The sequence below is a fragment of the Salvelinus fontinalis genome, chromosome 16, assembly GCF_029448725.1.
Source record: "Salvelinus fontinalis isolate EN_2023a chromosome 16, ASM2944872v1, whole genome shotgun sequence".
Taxonomy (NCBI): domain Eukaryota; kingdom Metazoa; phylum Chordata; class Actinopteri; order Salmoniformes; family Salmonidae; genus Salvelinus; species Salvelinus fontinalis.
The window spans coordinates 43,447,541-43,472,113 of record NC_074680.1 but is presented as its reverse complement, the minus strand read 5'-3'; the positions used below and the strand labels follow the sequence as shown (position 1 = coordinate 43,472,113).

At 42.8% G+C, this 24,573-nt stretch overlaps 1 protein-coding gene across 1 annotated transcript in view; it reads right to left on the bottom strand.

The window, feature by feature from the left end:
• LOC129813385 (isthmin-2-like) overlaps positions 1-24,573 on the bottom strand; it is a 46,454-nt gene that overhangs the window by 4,794 nt on the left and 17,087 nt on the right. Inside the window, exons 4-7 of the mRNA XM_055865728.1 lie at positions 22,203-22,492; positions 21,709-21,788; positions 4,292-4,429; positions 1,957-2,025 (exon numbers count right to left, since the gene is read on the bottom strand). Coding sequence (XP_055721703.1) covers positions 1,957-2,025; positions 4,292-4,429; positions 21,709-21,788; positions 22,203-22,492 — 577 coding nt within the window. The remainder of the gene's footprint in view (positions 1-1,956; positions 2,026-4,291; positions 4,430-21,708; positions 21,789-22,202; positions 22,493-24,573) is intronic.

Genomic DNA, 24,573 nt, shown 5'->3' with positions numbered 1-24,573 from the left:
AGTATACACCTCATACACATGGTTATGGGCTTTTAAAAAAAGAAGACACCTGTACCATGTCAGATATAGAGTTGAAATGTATTACATTTTGAGTTTGAATCCCAATATTACATTTTATTTACAGTACCAGTCAAAGGTTTGGACACACCTACTCATTCAAGGGTTTTTCTTTTTCTTTTCTTTTTTACTATTTTCTACATTGTAGAATAATAGTAAAGACATCAAAACTATGAAATAACACACATAGAATCATGTAGAAACCAAAAAAGTTTTAAACAAATCAAAAAATATTTTGTATATTACATTCTTCAAAGTTGCCACCCCAAACAAGTGCTCAACATATGTGGGAACTCATTCAAGACTGTTGGAAAACATTCCAGGTGAAGCTGGTTGAGAGAATGCCAAGAGAGTGCAAAGGTGTCATCAAGGTTAAGGGTGGCTATTTTAAGAATCTCAAATATAAAATATATTTTGATTTGTTTAACACCTTTTTGGTTACTACATGATTCCATATGTGTTATTTCATAGTGTTAAATGGTGTGTCCAAACTTTTGACCGGTACTGTACATCACAGAAGACTGAAATATAACTAAGCTGTTTGACATAGACACACTGGATTTTCGGCAGGAATAAATTATGAAAAATATAAATTTTATTTTACCTTTATTTAACTAGGTAGGCAAGTCAGATAAGAACAAAATCTTATTTTCAAAAACGGCCTAGGAACAGTGGGTTAACTGCCTTGTTCAGGGGCAGAACGACAGATTTTTTTACCTTGTCAGCTCGGGGATTCAATCGTGCAACCTTTCGGTTACTAGTCCATCGCTCTAACCACTAGGCTGCCGCCCCGGCAGGTAACATTCCACCCATGAGGCCACTAGGTTATTTGACTGCAGCAATGGGCTACAGACAAATTTTTAAACCTTGAGACAATCGAGACATGCATTGTGTATGTGTGCCATTCAGAGGGTGAATGGGCAGGATAACAGATTTAAGTGCCTTTGAACGGGGTATGGTAGTAGGTGCCAGGCGCACCAGTTTGTGTCAAGAACTGCAACGTTACTGGAGTTTTTCACACTCAACAGTTTCCCGTGTGTATCAAGAATGGTCCACCACTCACAGGACATCCAGCCAACTTGACACAACTTGGGAGGATTATACGTGAAGACAGCATTGATTACCTTGAGGAAACCAAAGAGAGAGAGAGACTTTCCAAGCATTAACGAGTGATTTCAGCACCTTAAAACCCTTTACTTTAAACCGGGGGACTGCAAAGCTCTCAAAGACAACAGAGCTCGAACAACAGCGGGTTGAAAAACTGAGCCACGTCCGTACTCGCTGCCAAATAATACAATCTATGTTATAGGCTATGTTCAAATTGGAACCTATTCATTATAAGAATGTACAGTGTATGTTCGATAGAGGATTGGGGAAAGACACTTTTTCTCGTTATGTTTTGATAGTTTCATTCTTTGATATTATTGCCCGGAGTGAAGAGAGCTATCAGTGGGGCTACTAAAAGACAAACTATAGAACAATTCAAGAATTTCTTGGAGGAACAGTCAGGTTTTCTATTGGCTGTGCAATACTCTCGGTGGAGCAATCCTTAACGAGGTGAAGGGGAAGGTGGTTTCTGACTCCCACAGTCCCTCCCCCTGACTTCCACAGTCCCTCCCCCTGACTCCCACAGTCCCTCGATGAGCCCCAGTAGAGCAGTTTAAACCATCCTAAACGGAACAGACCACGAAGGCCCCCCAAATACTACAACAGGCCCTGTTGGCCACACACACACACACACACACACACACACACACACACACACACACACACACACACACACACACACACACACACACACACACACACACACACACACACACACACACACACACACACACACACACACACACACACACACATACACACACACACACACACACACAGCAACAAACGTACTTGTGTCAAGGGAGTCAGTGCCATTCGTTTTCTCCAGAGGCATCAGCTCAGTAACTGCTAGGAGGTCATCTACAGAAAGAGAGGGGAAAGAGACATTATGAAGCCTGCTGAATGGGTAGCACAAGATACCACAAAAAGGAAAAAAATAAGTTTCAGTGGGTAGCTGTTAAACAGTCACCAGTAGCCGGCATCCGCCCAGTACCCTGCCCTGAACCTTAGTCACTGTTACTAGCTGGCTACCACCTGGTACTCTACCCTGTACCTTAGAGACTGCTGCCCTATGTAGATAGAGTCATTGAACACTGGTCACTTTAATAATGTTTACATATATATATATATATATTTTTTTTTTCTTCTGGATTTCGTGTGTATAGATTTTTAACTTGCTAGGTATTGCTAGGCACAGTTGGAGCTAGAAACACAAGCATTTAGCTAGGTATTACTGTTGGAGCTAGAAACACAAGCATTTAGCTTGGTATCACTGTTGGAGCTAGAAACACAAGCATTTAGCTAGGTATTACTGTTGGAGCTAGAAACACAAGCATTTAGCTTGGTATCACTGTTGGAGCTAGAAACACAAGCATTTAGCTAGGTATTACTGTTGGAGCTAGAAACACAAGCATTTAGCTAGGTATTACTGTTGGAGCTAGAAACACAAGCATTTAGCTAGGTATTACTGTTGGAGCTAGAAACACAAGCATTTAGCTAGGTATTACTGTTGGAGCTAGAAACACAAGCATTTAGCTAGGTATTACTGTTGGAGCTAGAAACACAAGCATTTAGCTAGGTATTACTGTTGGACCTAGAAACACAAGCATTTAGCTAGGTATTACTGATGGAGCTAGAAACACAAGCATTTAGCTAGGTATTACTGTTGGAGCTAGAAACACAAGCATTTAGCTAGGTATTACTGTTGGAGCTAGAAACACAAGCATTTAGCTAGGTATTACCACACTGTTGGAGCTAGAAACACAAGCATTTAGCTAGGTATTACCACACTGTTGGAGCTAGAAACACAAGCATTTAGCTAGGTATTACCACACTGTTGGAGCTAGAAACACAAGCATTTAGCTAGGTATTACTGTTGGAGCTAGGAACACAAGCATTTAGCTAGGTATTACTGTTGGAGCTAGAAACACAAGCATTTAGCTAGGTATTACTGTTGGAGCTAGAAACACAAGCATTTAGCTAGGTATTACTGTTGGAGCTAGAAACACAAGCATTTTGCTAGGTATTACTGTTGGAGCTAGAAACACAAGCATTTAGCTAGGTATTACTGTTGGAGCCAGAAACACAAGCATTTAGCTAGGTATTACTGTTGGAGCCAGAAACACAAGCATTTAGCTAGGTATTACTGTTGGAGCCAGAAACACAAGCATTTAGCTAGGTATTACTGTTGGAGCTAGAAACACAAGCATTTAGCTAGGTATTACTGTTGGAGCTAGGAACACAAGCATTTCGTTGCACCTGGGATATTATCTGTAAATCTGTGTACGCGACCAATAAAAGTAGATTTATATTTGATGATTAGCTGTGGATATATGACTGGAGTGAATGTCTGTGCCCGCACACACGCACACACACACACAATCTCCTCTACCCTCCTGCTCTGTGGTACAAGCCTCCATTGAGCGGAGTGAAACAGCAATGGATCTGTGTACACACCAGGACTCCTCAGGAGAGCAACAAGCAGGCAGCTCACTACTAAACACAGGAGTCCCAGCTGGACTGAATCCAAGTCCCATTTGGACTGAGCACATTCCACTAATATAAAGAGCCTTGTACTGGAAGCATCAGGCTGACCCATCAGGAAGAGCCTACTGGTACGATCACTGTACAAGACACACAAGCAAACGACCTGTAATTATTGCTTCAACGCTTATGAAGTCCTTTGACATCAGTGATCGTGAAGGAAAGGAGACAGATGCTATTTGGAACTACTGGGACACAACCAGAGACACAGCCATTATTGATGACATCACCCAGGCCATTATTGATGACATCAACCAGGGCATTATTGATGACATCGCCCAGGCCATTATTGATGACATCATCCAGGCCATTATAGATAACATCACCAAGGCCATTATTGATGACATCAACCAGGCCATTATTGATGACATCAACCAGGGCATTATTGATGACATCGCCCAGGGCATTATTGATGATATCACCCAGGGCATTATTGATGATATCACCCAGGGCATTATTGATGATATCACCCAGGCCATTATTGATGATATCACCCAGGCCATTATTGATGACATCATCCAGGCCATTATAGATAACATCACCAAGGCCATTATTGATGACATCACCCAGGTTTCTATCTCACCTGGGCATCTGTCCAGGTCGCAGGTCCGGGACTCGGTCGCTGTGCATGCGTAACCACAGGAACGGATACGCTTCTGGTTGCCATTGCCGCAGGTGACGCTGCATGGCGACCAGTCACTCCACTCCTCCTCCTCGTACTCTGAGATGGAGGGATGAGAGGGCGTTGGGGTATTTAAAGCCTTGTTCACATTGTCAGTTTGAAGTGACTCAGGTTGTAACGGAACAAAATGAGGAAAAAGTCAAGGGGTCTGAATACTTTCCGAATGCATTGTACAAAAACTCAGCAAAAAAACAACTTCCTTTTTCAGGACCCTGTCTTTCAAAGATAATTCGTAAAAATCCTAATAACTTCCCAGATCTTCATTGTAAAGGGTTTAAACACTGTTTCCCATGCTTGTTCAATGAACCACAAACAATTAATGAACATGCACCTGTGGAACGGTCGTTAAGACACTAACAGCTTACAGGCGGTAGGCAATTAAGGTCACAGGTATGAAAACTTAGGGCACTAAAGAGGCCTTTCTACTGACTCTGAAAAACACCAAAAGAAAGATGCCCAGGGTCCCTGCTAATCTGCGTGAATGTGCCTTAGGCATGCTGCAAGGAGGCATGAGGACTGCAGAAGTGGCCAGGGCAATAAATTGCAATGTCTGTACTGTGAGACGCCTAAGACAGCGCTACAGGGAGACAGGATGGACAGCTGATCGTCCTCGCAGTAGCAGACCACGTGTAACAACACCTGCACAGGATCGGTACATCCAAACTATCTTTACATGGGCATAGTCATGGGTCCTACCGCGACTACTTCTTACAGTGTGAACTTTATAAGTGCTGAATGCAGGTTGATTACGAGGACTGTACCCTCTAGAGTTTTACCACCAAGATTAGAAGATTATAACACAAAACCAAGACAATTGTTTTATGCCTAACCAATAGGATTCTGAGACTACCTAAAGATACAGTTAAAACACAAAGCTATGTGTAGATGGGGACACAATATCCTAGTGACATCGACACCGTGGCTTACAGAAAGAGGAATTGCTGTACAACCTGATTTGACTAGAGCGAGACAATTTACCATCAGTTTGAGGTGCCAAATGATTTGGTGAAGTAACAATATACACCCCCCCGCCCAGACCAGCGAGACACTCTCCCAGACCCCCCCCCCCCCCGGACCTACACATAGAGGGCCCACGCCGAGAGGACCTACATCAAGACCACAGCACCACCAGCCACATCCACACCCCCACCCCAACCAATCAACACGCCCCCAAGTCAACCGTGCCCACACCACATTTAGGCCCCTCAGATCAGACCTATTCCCCTCCTGCACACCGCATGCCCCCCACTCCCGCAAAGAGGGCCTCAACATGAAAGTCACACATACGCCCAGGCCGTGCGCAAACAGGCCCAACCCCCACTCTTACACTAGCCCAAGCCAATGGCATGTACCAGATTATCAGCAGACTCTGCTCACACGAATAACAACATTGGGACACTTTTTGGAACACAAAGACTTCACTATTTCATCCTGGAATATCCAAAGCCTGAGGTCATCTGCCTTTGGCCCAAAGAGCAAGAACCTGGACTTCATCAAAGAAATCGGAAATACAGACATTGCCATCCTGCTATTCCCTCTAGGTTGCAGAGAGCTGGTAGTCCCATCCACCAGGTGTTAAACAGGGTATAGAGGAGATGAACCCACTGGTTTCCGTCTAGGTTACAGAGAGCTGGTAGTCCCATCCACCAGGTGTTAAACAGGGTATAGAGGAGATGAACCCACTGGTTTCCGTCTAGGTTATAGAGAGCTGATAGTCCCATCCACCAGGTGTTAAACAGGGTATAGAGGAGATGAACCCACTGGTTTCCGTCTAGGTTACAGAGAGCTGGTAGTCCCATCCACCAGGTGTTAAACAGGGTATAGAGGAGATGAACCCACTGGTTTTCCTCTAGGTTACAGAGAGCTGGTAGTCCCATCCATCAAACCACCAGGTGTTAAACAGGGTATAGAGGAGATGAACCCACTGGTTTCCCTCTAGGTTACAGAGAGCTGGTAGTCCCATCCACCAAACCACCAGGTGTGAACCAGGGAAGGGACTCAGGGAGTATGCTAATTTTGTATAGAGCAGACCTGTCAGGGAACAATTACATACTTACCTGATTTGTTTGATAACCTAACCTAACTCACACTATTTAATTAATCAAAACAGGAACATTTTACATTTGGCTAGAAATTCAAAAGGAAATGATCTCAACAGAGAAAATGTTCTCCTGTGTGCTACCTATATTCCCCCAACTAGAATCCCCATACTTTAATTGAGACAGCTTCTACATCCTGGAGGGGGAAATCAATAATTTCAAGGCCCAGGGACATGTACTTGCCTGTGGAAAACTAAATGCCAGAACTGGACAAGACCCTGACACCCTCAGCACACCGAGGGACAAACACCTACCTGGAGGTGACAGCATTCCCTCCACCATATGCCCCCCTAGGCACAACTACGACAACATAACCAACATAAACGGGTCATAACTCCTGCAGCTCTGTTGCATGCTGGGTATGTACATAGTCAATGGTAGGCTTTGAGGGGACTCCTATGGTAGGTACACCAATAGCTAATCTCTTGGCAGCAGTACTGTAGACTACTTTGTCACTGACCTCAACCCAGAGTCACTCAGAGCTTTCACAGTCAGCCCACTGACACACCTATTAGATCACAGCAAAACCACAGTCTACTTGAACAGAGCAATAGTAAATCATGAGGCATTGAAGCCAAAGGCCCTGAAAAATATTAAGAAATGCCATAGATGGAAGGAAAGTATTGTGGAAACCTACCGAAAAACAATGAGGCAACAACAAATTACATCCCTTCTAGACAACTCCCTGGACAAAACGTTCCACTGTAATAGTGAAGGTGTAAACTTGGCAGTAGAAAATCAAAACAATATATTTCACCTCTCAGCTTCCCTATCAAATCAAAAAAATTCAAACAGAAGAAAAAAAACAACAATGACAAATGGTTTGATGAAGAATTTAAAAACCTAGGAAAGAAATTGAGAAACATTTCCAACCAAAAACAGAGACCCAGAAAACCTGAGCCTACGCCTTCACTATGGTGAATCACTAAAACAATACAGAAATACACTATGGAAAGAGAAGGAACAGTACGTCAGAAATCAGCTCAATGAAAATGAAGAATCCATATACTCTAACCACTTCTGGGAAAATTGAAAAAACTAAACAAACACAAAGAATTATCTATCCAAAATGGAGATGAGTAAACTACTTCTCCAATCTGTTTGGCTCTATAACAAAGAACAGCAAAAACATAAACATGATCAAATACAAATCTTAGAATCAACTATTAAAGACTACCAGAAAACACTGGATTATCCAATTACCCTGAATGAACTACAAGACAAAATAAAAACCCTCCAACCCAAAAAGGCCCGTGGTGTTGATGGTATCCTCAATGAAATTATGAAATATACAGACAACAAATTCCAATTGGCTATACTTAAATTATGTCACATCATCCTCAGCACTGGCATCTTCCCCAATATTTGGAAACAAGGACTGATCATCCCAATCCACAAAAGTGGAGACAAATTTGATCCCAATAACTACCGTGGGCTATGCGTCAACAGCAACTGTGGGAAAATCCTCTGCATTATCATTAACCGCAGACTCATACATTTCCTCAATGAAAACAAGGTACTGAGCAAATGTCAAATTGTCTTTTTACCAAATTACTGTACGACAGACCATGTATTCACCCTGCACACCCTAATTGACTAACAAAAACCCCAAAACAAAGGCAAAGTCTTCGCATGCTTTGTTGATTTCAAAAAAGCTTTTCCCTCAATTTGGCATGAGGGTCTGCTATACAAATTGATGGAAAGTGGTGTTGGGGAAAAAAACAAACAATATAAAATCCATGTACACAAATAATAAGTGTGCAGTTAAAATTGGCAAAAAACACACCCATTTCTTTCGACAGGGCCGTGGGGTGAGACAAGGATGCAGCTTAAGCCCCACCCTCTTCAACATACATATCAACAAATTGGCGAGGTCACTAGAACAGTCTGCAGCACCCGGCCTCACCCTACTAGAATCTGAAGTCAGATGTCTACTGTTTGCTGATGATCTGGTGCTTCTGTCACCAACCAATGAGGGCCTACAGCAGCATGTATATCTTCTGCACTGATTCTGTCAGACCTGGGCCCATCTAGACACCGTTGCCCTATAGCACACAAGAAACATTACATACCTCGGCCTAAACATCAGCATCACAGGTAACTTCCACAAAGCTGTGAAAGAGCTGAGAGACAAGGCAAGAAGGTCCTTCTATGCCATCAAAAGGATCATAAAATTTGACATACCATTTAGGATCTGGCTAAAAATACTTGAATCAGTTATAGAGCCCATTTATGGTTATAGAGCCCAGTTATAGAGCCCTTTATGGTTGTGAGATCTGGGGTCCGCTCACCAACCAAGAATTCACAAAATGGGACAAACACAGTGCACAATGTATTTGGCTAAGGTATGTAAACTTCCGACTTCAACTGTATATACAGTTAAAGTTGGAAGTTTACATACACTTTAGACAAATACATTTAAACTCAATCTTTCACAATAACTGACATTTAATCCAAGTAAAAATTCCCTGTCTTAGGTCAGTTAGGACAGCACTGTATTTTAAGAATGTGAAATGCCAGAATAATAGCAGAGAGAATGATTTATTTCAGCTTTCATCACATTCTCAGTGGGTCAGAAGTTTACATACACTCAGATAGTATTTGGTAGCATTGCCTTTAAACTGTATAATTTGGGTCAAACGTTTCGGGTAGCCTTCCACAAGCTTCCCACAATATGTTGGGTGAATTTTGGCCCATTCTTCCTGACAGAGCTGGTGTAACTTAGTCAGGTTTGTAGGCCTCCTTGCTTGCACACGCATTTTCAGTTCTGCCCACAAATTTCCTATAGGATTGAGGTCAGGACTTTGTGATGGCCACTCCAATACCTTGACTTTGTTGTGCTTGAGCCATTTTGCCACAACTTTGGAAGTATGCTTGGGGGTCATTGTCCATTTGGAAGACCCATTTGCGACCAAGCTTTAACTTCCTGACTGATGTCTTGAGATGCTGCTTCAATATATCCACACTTTTCCTGCCTCATGATGCCATCTATTTTGTGAAGTGCTCCAGTCCCTCCTGCAGCAAAGCACCCTCACAACATGATGCTGCCACCCCCGTGCTTCACGGTTGGGATGGTGTTATTCAGCTTGCAAGCCTCCCCCCTTTTCATCCAAACATAACAATAGTCATTATGGCCAAACAGTTCTATCTTTGTTTCATCAGACCAGAGGACATTTCTCCAAAAAGTACAATCTTTATCCCCATGTGCAGTTACAAACCGTAGTCTGGCCTTTTTATGGCGGTTTTGGAGCAGTGGCTTCTTCCTTGCTGAGCAGCCTTTCAGGTTATGTCGATATAGGACTCGTTTTAGTATGGATATAGATACTTTTGTACCTGTTTCCTCCAGCATCTTCATAAGGTCCTTTGCTGTTGTTCTGGGATTGATTTGCACTTTTCGCACCAAAGTACGTTCATCTCTAGGAGACAGAACATGTCTCCTTCCTGAGCGGTATGACGGCTGCGTGGTCCCATGGTGTTTATACTTGCGTACTATTGTTTGTACAGATGAACGTGGTACCTTCAGGCAGTTGGAAATTTCTCCCAAGGATGAACCAGACTTGTGGAGGTCTACATTTTATTTTCTGAGGTCTTGGCTGATTTCTTTTGATTTTCCCATGATGTCAAGCAAGGAGGCACTGAGTTTGAAGGTAGGCCTTGAAATACATCCACAGATACACCTCCAATTGACTCAAATTATGTCAATTAGCCTATCAGAAGCTTCTAAAGCCATGACATCATTTTCTGGAATTTTCCAAGCTGTTTAAAGACACAGTCAACTTAGTGTATGTAAACTTCTGACCCACTGGAATTGTGATACAGTGAATTATAAGTGAAATAATCTGTCTGTAAACAATTGATGGAACAAAGTAATGTCCTAACCGACTTGCCAAAACTATAGTTTGTTAAGAGATTTGTGGAGTGGTTGAAAAACGAGTTTTAATGACTCCAACCTAAGTGTATGTAAACTTCCGACTTCAACTGTACACAATATGACATTTGTAATGTCTTTATTCTTTTGGAAATTCTGTGAATCTAATGTTTACTGTTAATTTTTATTGTTTATTTCACTTTTGTTTATTATTTATTTCAATTGCTTTGGCAATGTTAACATATGTTTTCCATGCCAATAAAGCCCTACAATTGAATTGAAATTGAGGGAGAGAGAGATAGAGAAATAGAAACCATGGCTTTTGCCATGGCCCATAACTCGTGGGAGAGAGAAAGAGAAAGTATGTAGGTACATGCGTATCTCACCACAGCAAGTCAGAAACAAATAAGATAAACAATGAATCTAAGACCCCTTTTATTAGCATATGAGTTGTCGACCAATCGTATTCATGTACATCCTACGGGATGTAACTCTCTGCTTCTCAAAGATGAGACAATGGGGAGTGGCAAGGTAATGAGGCATTCCTATGACAACACAAAGGAATTCGTTGAATACGGTTAATGATGAGAGTCACTTCGGGGCTGCACTGCAGAACAACATGATTTTAAAATACGAACCGATAAATTCATGAATATCCAAAACATTTTCCACAGGCAAAGCTATTACTACTATAATTCCAAACGTGCTTAAACTGAAACTTAAGGTTCACATAACGAGACAATTGCAGCTGCAAATGCAAGTAAAAACGAACATAAATTTATCTCAGACAATAGTCTCTGAGATTAAATAGACTGTCACCCTCCTATCCTGCCTTGGTATAGTCTCTGGGATTAAATAGACTGTCCCCCTCCTATCCTGCCTTGGTATAGTCTCTGGGATTAAATAGACTGTCACCCTCCTATCCTGCCTTGGTATAGTCTCTGGGATTAAATAGACTGTCCCCCTCCTATCCTGCCTTGGTATAGTCTCTGAGATTAAATAGACTGTCACCCTCCTATCCTGCCTTGGTATAGTCTCTGAGATTAAATAGACTGTCCCCCTCCTATCCTGCCTTGGTATAGTCTCTGAGATTAAATAGACTGTCCCCCTCCTATCCTGCCTTGGTATAGTCTCTGGGATTAAATAGACTGTCCCCCTCCTATCCTGCCTTGGTATAGTCTCTGGGATTAAATAGACTGTCCCCCTCCTATCCTGCCTTGGTATAGTCTCTGAGATTAAATAGACTGTCCCCCTCCTATCCTGCCTTGGTATAGTCTCTGAGATTAAATAGACTGTCCCCCTCCTATCCTGCCTTGGTATAGTCTCTGGGATTAAATAGACTGTTACCCTCCTATCCTGCCTTGGTATAGTCTCTGGGATTAAATAGACTGTCACACTGCTGTCCTGCCTTGGTATGAATCAAATCAAAGTTTATTTGTCATGTGCCCGAATACAGTGAAATGCTTACTTACAGGCTCTAACCAATAGTGCAAAAAATGTATTTTGACGACAATAGGTAAGTAATGAAACAAAAACAACAGTAAAAAGACAGTGAAAAAGACAGTAGCGAGGCTACATACAGGCTCTGAGATTAAATAGACTAGGCTGTGCAATACAATGACCAGTCAGGGAATATACTTAACAGAGATAGACACCAACCTGCTGTAAACTGATGTAGGCCCTGTCAAGTAAAGTGAATCTCCTTAATAGAGACCAACCTGCTGTAAACTGATGTAGGCCCTGTCAAGTAAAGTGAATCTCCTTAACAGAGACCAACCTGCTGTAAACTGATCTAGGACCTGTCAAGTAAAGTGAATCTCCTTAATAGAGACCAACCTGCTGTAAACTGATGTAGGCCCTGTCAAGTAAAGTGAATCTCCTTAACAGAGACCAACCTGCTGTAAACTGATGTAGGCCCTGTCAAGTAAAGTGAATCTCCTTAACAGAGACCAACCTGCTGTAAACTGATCTAGGACCTGTCAAGTAAAGTGAATCTCCTTAATAGAGACCAACCTGCTGTAAACTGATCTAGGACCTGTCAAGTAAAGTTAATCTCCTTAACAGAGACCAACCTGCTGTAAACTGATCTAGGACCTGTCAAGTAAAGTGAATCTCCTTAACAGAGACCAACCTGCTGTAAACTGATGTAGGCCCTGTCAAGTAAAGTGAATCTCCTTAACAGAGACCAACCTGCTGTAAACTGATCTAGGACCTGTCAAGTAAAGTTAATCTCCGTTAACAGAGACCAACCTGCTGTAAACTGATCTAGGACCTGTCAAGTAAAGTGAATCTCCTTAACAGAGACAGACACCAACCTGCTGTAAACTGATCTAGGACCTGCCAAGTAAAGTGAATCTCCGTTAACAGAGACAGACACCAACCTGCTGTAAACAGATCTAGGACCTGTCTCTGTCTTAGTTAGACTCCATCCCAGCACCAGAGACTCTTAACTGTTCGGTTCTGTTTCCACAAAGAAGTTAACGACGTGGGACTAAATTAATATTGTATATTTTTCAGGAAAGTATGATGTCACTAATGATTAGGCTATGGGGCCAGCTGGCAGTTTAAGATGTGTGTGTTTGTTTGTGTGTGTGTGTGTGTATGAGCGTGCATGTGTGTACGAACACGTACAGTATGTGTATGCACCAGTCTGAGTGCACGTGTGTGTGTGTGGACGTGTGTGTATCCGCGTAAGTGTGTATGCTTGCATGCTCGTTCATGTACCAGTCTGTGTGTGTGTGAGTGTATGTGCCAGCGTGTGTGTGTGTGTGTGTTTCTCCTGGAATTAAATACATACAGTATGTCAATGGTAAATTCAGCAGCTTCCAGCAGAGTGGACAGAGCCAAAACAAACAATGCCCCAGGACAGTTAGCCTGCCTAGTAGAAGCCTAATAGGTTTTCTTTTTAATGAACAATGAGTTCTCTCCCCATGTTAAAAAGATTACAGACTCAGTGGAGGGATGGAGGGAGAGCGTGAGAAGGAATAGAAGGGATAGAAGGAGGGAAGATAGAGACACACAGCGAGGGAGAGCAATGTAAAAAAATGAGAGGGTTAACATTGAAGGGGGAGGGTGAGTGGGGAGAAGATGGAGAGAGGGAGCAATGCTAGGTAGGAGATAGGGAGAGGGAGCAATGGTAGGTAGGAGATAGGGAGAGGGAGCAATGCTAGGTAGGAGATGGAGAGAGCGAGCAATGCTAGGTAGGAGATAGGGAGAGGGAGCAATGCTAGGTAGGAGATAGGGAGAGGGAGCAATGCTAGGTAGGAGATAGGGAGAGGGAGCAATGCTAGGTAGGAGATAGAGAGAGGGAGCAATGCTAGGTAGGAGACAGGGAGAGGGAGCAATGCTAGGTAGGAGATAAAGAGAGGGAGCAATGCTAGGTAGGAGATAGGGAGAGGGAGCAATGCTAGGTAGGAGATCGGGAGAGATCCAGCAAGGGACATACTCAACATGGAGAGAACGAGAGGAGAAGAGGAAATGAGAGGAGAGAGAATAGGAAATGAGAGGAGAGAGAATAGGAAATTAGAGGAGAGAGAAGAGGAAATGAGAGGAGAGAGAAGAGAAGAGGAAATGAGAGGAGCGAAGAGAAGAGAAGAAGAGAAGAAGAGAGAAGAGGAGAGGAAATGAGAGGGATGAAATAAGTAGGAGAGGAGATTAGTTCATCCTGCAATCATTATCTGTTTATTTATTTTCACTTTCATACTATTTGCACATTTTTAAAACATTGCGAATAATATAACATCTAAAGTCTCTCTATTATTTTAAAACTATTGTGTGTGTAATGTTTACTGATATTTTGATTGTTTATTTCCCTTTTGTTTCTTGTCTATTTCACTTCCTTTGGCAATGTAAACACATGCCATTCAAGCCCTTTTAATTGAATTGAACTGAGAGAGAGAGACAGAGTGAGAGAAAAATAGACAGAAAGAGAGCGAGATAGAAAGCGAGAGAGAGGGATAGCAGTATTTCTAAAGAAATCACCCTACAGGCCTACAATATACCATAGCAAGTTTAAAGATCGTATATCCAAAACTCTAGGATGTTAACAAACACCTCTAAATGTGTCCCCAGAAGACAGAAAGCCCCTTCCTTACCTAGGCAGGGTGAACACAGTATACCTTACAGGCCAAGTCCAGCCTGTTCGTCCCTCACCCTGGCTGTTTTAAAATAGGCATCAGAGAGCTGAGGGAGGGAAAGTTTGGGAGAGAGCCCGAAGGAGGGAGGGAGGAGGGATGAGAGGGAGGGAGGAAGGGAGGGAGGGAAGGAGGATGAGGCAGGGAGCATGGAGGGAGGGAGGATGAGGGAGGATGAGGGTGGGAGTGAGGGAGGATGAGGGTGGGAGTGAGGGAGGATGAGGGAGGGAGGATGAGGGAGGGAAGGAGGATGAGGGAGGGTGGGAGGATTGAGGGAGGAATGAGGGAGGATTGAGGGAGGATGAGGGTGGGAGAGAGGATGAGGGTGGGAGGGAGGATGAAGGAGGGAGGGAGGATGAGGGAGGATGAGGGTGGGAGGGATGGAGGATGATTGAGGGAGGGAGGATGAGGGAGGGAGGGAGGATGAGGGAGGGAGGGAGTTGGCATGTTTATGTAGCCGACCTTGAAAGAACAGCCTGGAATCATAAATCATGTCAGAGGAACAGAGGGACAGAGCGGGGGGGGGGGGGGGGGGGAACTGTCAGAACGAAAACATCTCCGACAGCTCGCTGCATACATGCCCTGGCCCCTGACCCCTGACCCCTGACCCAGAATCATACACAAACACCAGCCCTCTCTCAGGCCTGTGATAAGGGACACCAAACAAACAGGAGTAACCCGCTTCTACAATAGAGAGATACAGTAACAATACACAAGCCAATACATTCTCTTAGAAACCTTATCTAGACATTATCGAAGAAACTAAAAGAGACAAAGCTTCTGCTTTCTGAAAAGTTTTTTTTTTTTTTTTAAAGGTTTACCTTTTGAAAACTATGTGTCATAGTTATTAGTCAAAAACACGAGTGTCAAAATTGACTACAAAGTGTAAATAGAATAATTTGGGTCATAAAGTTAGACTCGTCCAAAACTGAGTTTGGAACCTGGTTGGGTTTTGGATTACAATTAAATCAACAGTCAATGGCTCTTTTATCCTATTAACACGTGGTGGCACCTTGTTTTCTGGGATAAAGCTTGGCGAGTTCGCTTTCCACGGCCCGGTGACCACGGCCGGTCAGAGACCTCTCCTTGGGATGACCAATGGAATGGTCGAAAATGAGCAAACCCGGCCCACAGGGTCACTCAACATGAAATGGCCCACTGAAAAGCCTTCCCCAGACAACATGTGGTTGGTACTTGCCCTTCCCACATGAAACAAATACTACTGTTTTCTGTAGAACATTACAGCACTTACTATGGAATTCTATAGTAAAATGTAGTATACTATACTACACACTGTAGTATCGCTGGACCATGTGTAGTACTTACTATAGAACGTTGTAGTATACTGTAGAATACTATACTACACAATGTAGTATCACTGGATCATGTGTAGTACTTACTATAGAACGTTGTAGTATACTGTAGAATACTATACTACACAATGTAGTATCACTGGATCATGTGTAGTACTTACTATAGAACATTGTAGTATACTGTAGTATACTATACTACACACTGTAGTATCGCTGGATCATGTGTAGTACTTACTATAGAACGTTGTAGTATACTGTAGAATACTATACTACACTACTACACACTGTAGTATCGCTGGATCATGTGTAGTACTTACTATAGAACGTTGTAGTATACTGTAGAATACTATACTACACACTGTAGTATCGCTGGATCATGTGTAGTACTTACTATAGAAAGTTGTAGTATACTGTAGAATACTATACTACACAATGTAGTATCACTGGATCATGTGTAGTACTTACTATAGAACGTTGTAGTATACTGTAGAATACTATACTACACACTGTAGTATTGCTGGATCATGTGTAGTACTTACTATAGAACGTTGTAGTATACTGTAGAATACTACACACTGTAGTATCGCTGGATCATGTGTAGTACTTACTATAGAACGTTGTAGTATACTGTAGAATACTATACTGTACACTGTAGTATCGCTGGATCATGTGTAGTACTTACTATAGAACGTTGTAGTATACTGTAGAATACTATACTGTACACTGTAGTATCGCTGGATCATGTGTAGTACTTACTATAGAACGTTGTAGTATACTGTAGAATACTATACTACACACTGTAGTATCGCTGGATCATGTGTAGTACTTACTATAGAACGTTGTAGTATACTGTAGAATACTATACTACACACTGTAGTATTGCTGGATCATGTGTAGTACTTACTATAGAACGTTGTAGTATACTGTAGAATACTACACACTGTAGTATCGCTGGATCATGTGTAGTACTTACTATAGAACGTTGTAGTATACTGTAGAATACTATACTGTACACTGTAGTATCACTGGATCATGTGTAGTACTTACTATAGAACGTTGTAGTATACTGTAGAATACTATACTACACACTGTAGTATCGCTGGATCATGTGTAGTACTTACTATAGAACGTTGTAGTATACTGTAGAATACTATACTGTACACTGTAGTATCGCTGGATCATGTGTAGTACTTACTATAGAACGTTGTAGTATACTGTAGAATACTATACTACACACTGTAGTATCGCTGGATCATGTGTAGTACTTACTATAGAACGTTGTAGTATACTGTAGAATACTATAGTATACGGTGTTGGGCATTCGATTTGGATGCTGGAAGGGGCAAGGAGATCCCCAGCTCCGCTAAAACCAATGGTTAGAGATATGTACATATTCTTATTCATCCCTTTACACTTGTGTGTATAAGGTAGTTGTTGTGAAATTTTTAGATTACTTGTTAGATAATACTGGACGGTCGGGAACTAGAAGCACAAGCATTTCGCTACACTCGCATTAACATCTGCTAACCATGTGTATGTGAACATTACAATTTGATTTGATTATTCCACACAGCTCTATCGTCAGAGTTATACAGCAAGTAACCTCATGCTTTTCATGATCAATAAACATCAATTGATCATGTGTTTTCAGATACTTGAAGGTAAGCTAATCCATTTGGCATGTAGCTAGCTAGCTAAGGAAACAATGTGTCATTTAGTTTGTTTCATCGGAGATTGGACTTTTGGAAAAGAGCTTGATATCGGCAAGTCCTCGTCCTGGTAAAGTAGCCAGTCGGACTACTGTCATCACCACTGTAGACGGAAAGAAAATCAAACAATATTTGGATATACAGCCATCTAGTTTATCCTCTGAAAGTTAGCTTGTTACCTAGCTATATTGATGTGATCTCTTATTAGCTAGCTAGCCAATGTGACGTGGTCCATCAAACAATGTAGCCTATCATGTCTGTCAGCAGCAATCGTGATTAAACACTTGAAGAGGAGATAATGTTAGTGAACTTCGCTAGGTAGTCCTACGTTGGTTAGAGAAAAACAGCTCATCAGGTCTACTTACCACTAGGATTAGCCTATTGTACAAAGTTTCCACCGGTAACTTGCAAAATAAACATCATCAGCGAACGGTATATCGGCAAAATGTGTCCTTCTGCTGCTCGACAGGCAGAGCCCACAAAGGATGAGAAATGAACCTGCAACCACTTCACACCTGTCAGGTATAGTTGACTTTTATTACCATTAATATCCAATTAATGGTGGCCAATTTTGAGAGATATCGTGAGGCTACCATCACCTATCTCAGTGGTTCTTAACCTGGGTTTGATCGAACCCCAGGGGTTCGGTGAGTCAGTCTCAGGGGTACGGCGGAGGTCAAGACACACATCCGACTCATATGATTCGTGATGACACGCCCCGCGTGGCCATCATTGGCTGCAGGTGATCACGCTACATCGCTTGGCCTATCTGTGCTGCAGGGAATTTGGTGCGCTCAGTAGTCGACTTGTGACTGCCGTGATGGTACGTCTTGTGATTTCTTTCTTAATATTTTAATCCCTTCATACTTACTATGTCGAGCAAAAAAAGAAAGTGGTCGGACGAATATGTACAATATGGATTCACATGTATAACGGAACGTGATGGGAGTCAGCGTCCTAACTGCATGATTTGCAATGCCAAGTTGAGCAATTCTAGTCTAGCACCGGCAAAACTAAGAGAACACTTCCTTAAGCTGCATGGAGATGGAAAATACAAGAACACAACGCTCGCTGAATTCAAGGTGAAGAGAGCCAGATTCGATGAAAAGGCTACTCTGCCTGTTCTCGGCTTTGTACCCATCAACAAACCGATCCTCACAGCATCGTACGAAGTTGCTTACCTGATCGCAAAGCAGGGCAAACCACACACCATTGGTGAAACACTCATAAAACCAGCTGTGTTGAAGATGGCGAATATCATGCTGGGAAAAGAGGCTGAAGTTAAGTTATCCCAAATTCCTCTTTCAAATGACACCATCAGCGACAGAATAGAGGACATGAGCAAAGACATCTTGGCTCAAGTAGTTGCAGATCTGATTTCAAGCCCGGCAAAATTCAGCCTTCAACTCGACGAGACCACAGACGTTTCCAATCTAAGCCAGCTTGCTGTATTCGTGCGCTATGTGAAAGACGACGTGATAAAGGAAGATTTTTTATTTTGTAAGCCTCTTACAACAACAACTAAGGCAGCCGATGTGAAGAAACTTGTGGATGACTTCTTCAAAGACAACAATCTTTCGTGGGATATGGTTTCTGCAGTTTGTTCGGACCGAGCTCCAGTCATGCTGGGAAGAAAGTCTGGTTTTGGTGCGCTAGTGAAAGCCGATGCACCACACATCATTGTTACGCATTGTATTCTGCACAGGCATGCGTTGGCAACAAAAACCTTGCCTCCAAAACTGGCAGAAGTATTAAAAATTGTAGTGGAATGCGTGAACTATGTGCGAACTAGTGCTCTGAGGCACTGCATCTTCAGTGAGCTGTGTAAAGAAATGGGCTCTGAATTCGAGGTACCATTCTAACGTTCGGTGGTTATCCCGGGGACAGGTGCTGAATCGTGTTTTTGCCGTGCGAGTGGAATTAGCCCTGTTTTTGCAAGAGCACCAACATTGTCATGCAGATTGCTTCAAAAATTCTTAGTTCATTCTCATTTTAGCGTACATGGCTGATATCTTCACAGCTCTCAATCATCTCAATCAAAAGATGCAGGGCGATGGAGTCAACATCATCGAAGCGGAAGAAAACCTGAAGGCTTTTCAAAAAAAGCTACCGTTTTGGAAACGACGAACAGAGAACGATAACTTCGCAAACTTTCCCCTGCTGGACGACTGTGTAAGTAAGATCGAAGATGTATCTGGAATCGAAGACATTTCTGTACCCGCGGAACTGAAGCAAGCAATTGCCACGCACTTAGATGAGCTTGCAAAGTCTCTCGACGGATACTTCCCTACAAGAGAGTCATATCCAGCATGGGTGAGACAGCCGTTCACGTTTAGTGTTGAGACAACAGATGTCAATGATGAATACCTCGATGAAATCATTGAAATTCAGCAGAGCCAGGTTCAACAGCAACTCTTCAGAACAACAACGCTTTCAGCGTTTTGGTGTCAACAAATGGTAACGTACCCTGTTATTGCTAAGAAAGCTCTGGAGATTTTCATATCGTTTGTTACAACATATCTTTACGAGCAATCCTTTTCGAGGATGCTGGACATAAAAACGAAGAAAAGGAACAGACTTTGTTGCGAAAATGACATGAGAGTGGCACTTGCCAAGGTGAAGCCGCGCATTTCTGAACTGGTCTCTGAAAGGCAACAGCAGAAGTCACACTGATTTGCAGTAAATATTCATTATTATGTTTTTGTTTTTGTGTGAAAATCATGTTTTGATGATTTTGTTCTTTGAACACACGGTGTTGATGTTGATGCACGGTTCATTTTGTGCAACAGTAAAATATATACCTATGTTTTGAATTTGAAAAAATCATATTTTATTTTTCCAATTAAGAAGGGTTCGGTGAATGCGCATATGAAACTGGTGGGGTTCAGTACCTCCAACAAGGTTAATTAAGAACCACTGACCTATCTGAAATGACATTGATGTTTACTGACCATGAAAAGCATTTTCAGTACTTAACGTATAACCTAAATGTGCACAATTGTTTTGCCTGGAATAATCAGAAATGTGTAGTTTTTACTATGCTGTCCAATAGTTGATGATACAGTATGATACAGTATTACAACCAAATAGTTAACATTTATTGAACAATCCCGAGAAAAGGGCATGCAGTTGTCAATGGTTTTAGCGGAGCTGAGGGGTGTGTGTGGGGGAGGGGGGGGGGGGTCTCCTTGCCCCCCAGATGGCAAATCGAACACTCTGCACGTTAATGTGACGTTTTAATGATAATGACCTATAGACCATATCTTGTGTTGTTGCTGTTCAGACCCCAGTCCTAATCTACCTACAGGTTATAGAAAAGAGCAGAAGATCGGGACTCTCCGTTCAGACCCCAATCCTAGTCTATTTACAGGTTATAGAAAATGTGCACTTTTATTATTTCTCCAGTAGGTTTCCTGAAGAAAAAAGCTTACACTTCCATGTCAAAGGGATTAAAACAAAAATACTACAGTAGATATGACAGTATACTACAATCTGCAAAAAATACTACAGTAGATATGACAGTATACTACAGTCTGCAAAAACACTACATTAATTGCTGTAGTATATACATTTTTCTATTACTACAATTTTTATACTGTAGTTAAATGTAAATACTACAGCGAATACTACAGTAAAGTCTGCAAAAACACTACAGTGACCATATATTATTTATACCATAGTATTTTTTCATGTGGTTTTGCTCGGGAAAATAGCTACTTTAGTGAAAACGGGCTTCCATAAAGTTGTGTTGGCCATCTTGGGCAGATGGCCAGGATAAATATTCCATCCAACTAGATTCTACTGTCAACTGTCAAACCTGAGACTGGTGTGTTGTTGGTAAAAGATACATTTAGTTTATAGCTAGGTTAGCTAGGCTAGCTAGGTTAGCTAGGCTAGCTAGGTTAGCTAGGCTAGCTAGGTTAGCTAGCTAGCTACATGTCATTATTATATTAATTCTTGTTTGTCGTCAGTTATGACCGCTATTATTTCTTAATGAGCATTGATGAAAAACGAGGCTAAATCTGGTAGTGCAGTGTCCCTTTAAGAGGATGCTATTTGCAGGGCATCTTCCAGGTAGGTGCTGGTGATACACATCACATTGGTACGCATTGTAACTTGATACTGTTGAATTGTTCCTTCTTAATGCGTCATTTCAAGATAATTACAACAAAAACATTTAAACATAAAAAACTTACCGTAGTTCTCCTTGGAGTCCCATCCCTTGTTGTTTCTCCAGTGGCTCCCCCAGTTTCCCCCCACCCCGGTCCCAGCCCCCCCGGTTTTCACCCCCACCCCGGTCCCAGCCCCCCCGGTTTTCACCCCCACCTCGGTCCCAGCCCCCCCGGTCTTCACCCCCACCTCGGTCCCAGCCCCCCCGGTCTCCACCCCAGCCCCAGTGCCCCCGGTCTCCACCCCAGTCCCAGTCCCCCCGGTCTCCAACCCAGTCCCAGTCCCCCCGGTCTCCACCCCTGTCCCAGTCCCCCCGGTCTCCACCCCTGTCCCAGTCTCCCCGGTCTCCACCCCAGTCCCAGTCCCCCCGGTCTCCAACCCAGTCCCCCCGGTCTCCACCCCAGTCCCCCCAGTCTCCACCCCAGTCCCCCCAGTCTCCACCCCAGTCTCCCCAGTCTTCACCCCAGTCCCCCCAGTCTCCACCCCAGTCCCAGTCCCCCCGGTCTCCAACCCAGTCTCCACCCCAGTCCCTCTGGTCCCACTAAGCTCAGGTTCCTGTTCCTCAGGGTCATAGTTGTAGTCCTCTGTGGGCTGTTCCTGTTCCTCCAGGCTGGCCCTGCCGCCTAGCCCACTCTCAGTCTCAGCTTGGTCCGGGTACTCCCAGAACAGAGCCAAGAACAGCTTCTTGTGGCCGAGCCATTCCTTTGAGGACAGGGACCAGTCGTTACGGCCCCCATCACCCCCCTCCTTGGCCAGGTCCATCTCCATCTCTGTTTCCGTCTGGGGGTCGTCAACCACCTCAATGGTCACCTGGGGAGAAGGGGAGGGGGAGGAGAGAGAGAGAGAAATTGAGAGGGGGGGGGGGGGGTATATATTGGTAAAGGGGGTCATTTGGGATGCAGAGATGGAGTCCCAGACTCTGATGCAGTTGATGGCCAGCATTTACTGAACACACAGTCCCAGATGACTGTAAAGCAACGCTGATCACACACACAGTGCCTTCACTAAGTATTCACACCCCTTTGACATTTTTTCCCACATTTTGTTGTGTTATAAAGATCAAAATGGACTTAATTGTCATGTTCTGTTAGCCATCTACACAGAATACTCTGTAATGTCTAAGTAGCAGAGAAAAAAAAATAAAGATGACAAATTAAACACTAATATATCTTCATTACATTAGTATTCAACCCCCTGAGTCAATACATGTTAGAATCACCTTTAGCAGCGATTACAGCGGTGTGTAATGGGGTGCGTGTTGGTGGCAGGGAAGTCAGGCGCAGGAGAACGAACTTGGTAAAAACGGAGTTGTTTTAATAACTGCTGATAAAACTCCAAAAACCAAAATGTACAAAATAACAAAAGTGGGTACAAAACCCGTCGCACACCAACATAATACATACACATCACACACAATCAAACAATCTCCGACAAGGACATGAGGGGAAACAGAGGGTTAAATACACAACATGTAATTGATGGGATTGGAACCAGGTGTGATGGAAGACAAGACAAAACCAATGGAAAATGAAAAGAGGATCAGCGATGGCTAGAAGGCCGGTGACGTCGAACGCCGCCCGAACAAGGAGACGGACCGACTTTGGAGGAAGTCGTGACACTGTGAGTCTCTAAGAGCTATGCACACTTGAATTGTGCAATACTTGCAGATGATTCTTTTTACCGGTTCTTCAAGCTCTGTCAAGATGTTTGTTGATCATTGCTAGACAGCCAATTTCATGTCTTGCCATAGATTTCCAAGCTGATTAAATCCGAACCGTAACTAGGCCACTCAGGATCATTCAATGTTGTATTGGTAAGCAACTCCAATGTATATTTGGCCATGTGTTTTAGGTTATTGTCCTGTTGAACGGTGAATTTGTCTCTCAGTGTCTGGTGGAAAGCAGACTGAAACAGGTTATTTTCAAAGATTTTGTGCTTAGCTCTATTCCATGTATTTTAGTCCTAAAAACATTCCACAGTCCTTGCCGATGACAAGCATACCCATAACCTGATGCAGCAACCACCATGCTTGAAAATATGAAGAGTGGTACTCAGTGACGTGTTGGATTTGCCCCCAAACATGACTCTTTGTATTCAGGACGTAAAGTACATTTTTTGGCCCAATTTTTTGCAGTTTTACTTTAGTGCCTTTTCTGCATATTGAAGCTGTACTGTACTGTACTGTACAGGACCTCTGTATATTGAAGCTGTACTGTACTGTACTGTACTGTATAGGACCTCTGTATATTGAAGCTGTACTGTACTGTACTGTACTGTACTGTACTGTACTGTATAGGACCTCTGTATATTGAAGCTGTACTGTACTGTACTGTATAGGACCTCTGTATATTGAAGCTGTACTGTACTGTACTGTATAGGACCTCTGTATATTGAAGCTGTACTGTACTGTACTGTATAGGACCTCTGTATATTGAAGCTGTACTGTACTGTACAGGACCTCTGTATATTGAAGCTGTACTGTACTGTACTGTACTGTACTGTATAGGACCTCTGTATATTGAAGCTGTACTGTACTGTACTGTATAGGACCTCTGTATATTGAAGCTGTACTGTACTGTACTGTATAGGACCTCTGTATATTGAAGCTGTACTGTACTGTATAGGACCTCTGTATATTGAAGCTGTACTGTACTGTACTGTACAGGATAGGACCTCTGCATATTGAAGCTCAGCTCTGTTTTCTCCCTCCTGTCTGAGCGGTAATTGTAAGAGTGTATTAGGCCCCACTACGACCCATTAGAGGCTGTGACTCGTACATAGCTGTGGATCTGAAGGATAGCCACTTCCACCCATAATGCCCCAGACAAATCATAAATGAGCCGAGCCACTCCAGTCAAATATTTACTGGATATTGTCAATCAGGAGATGGT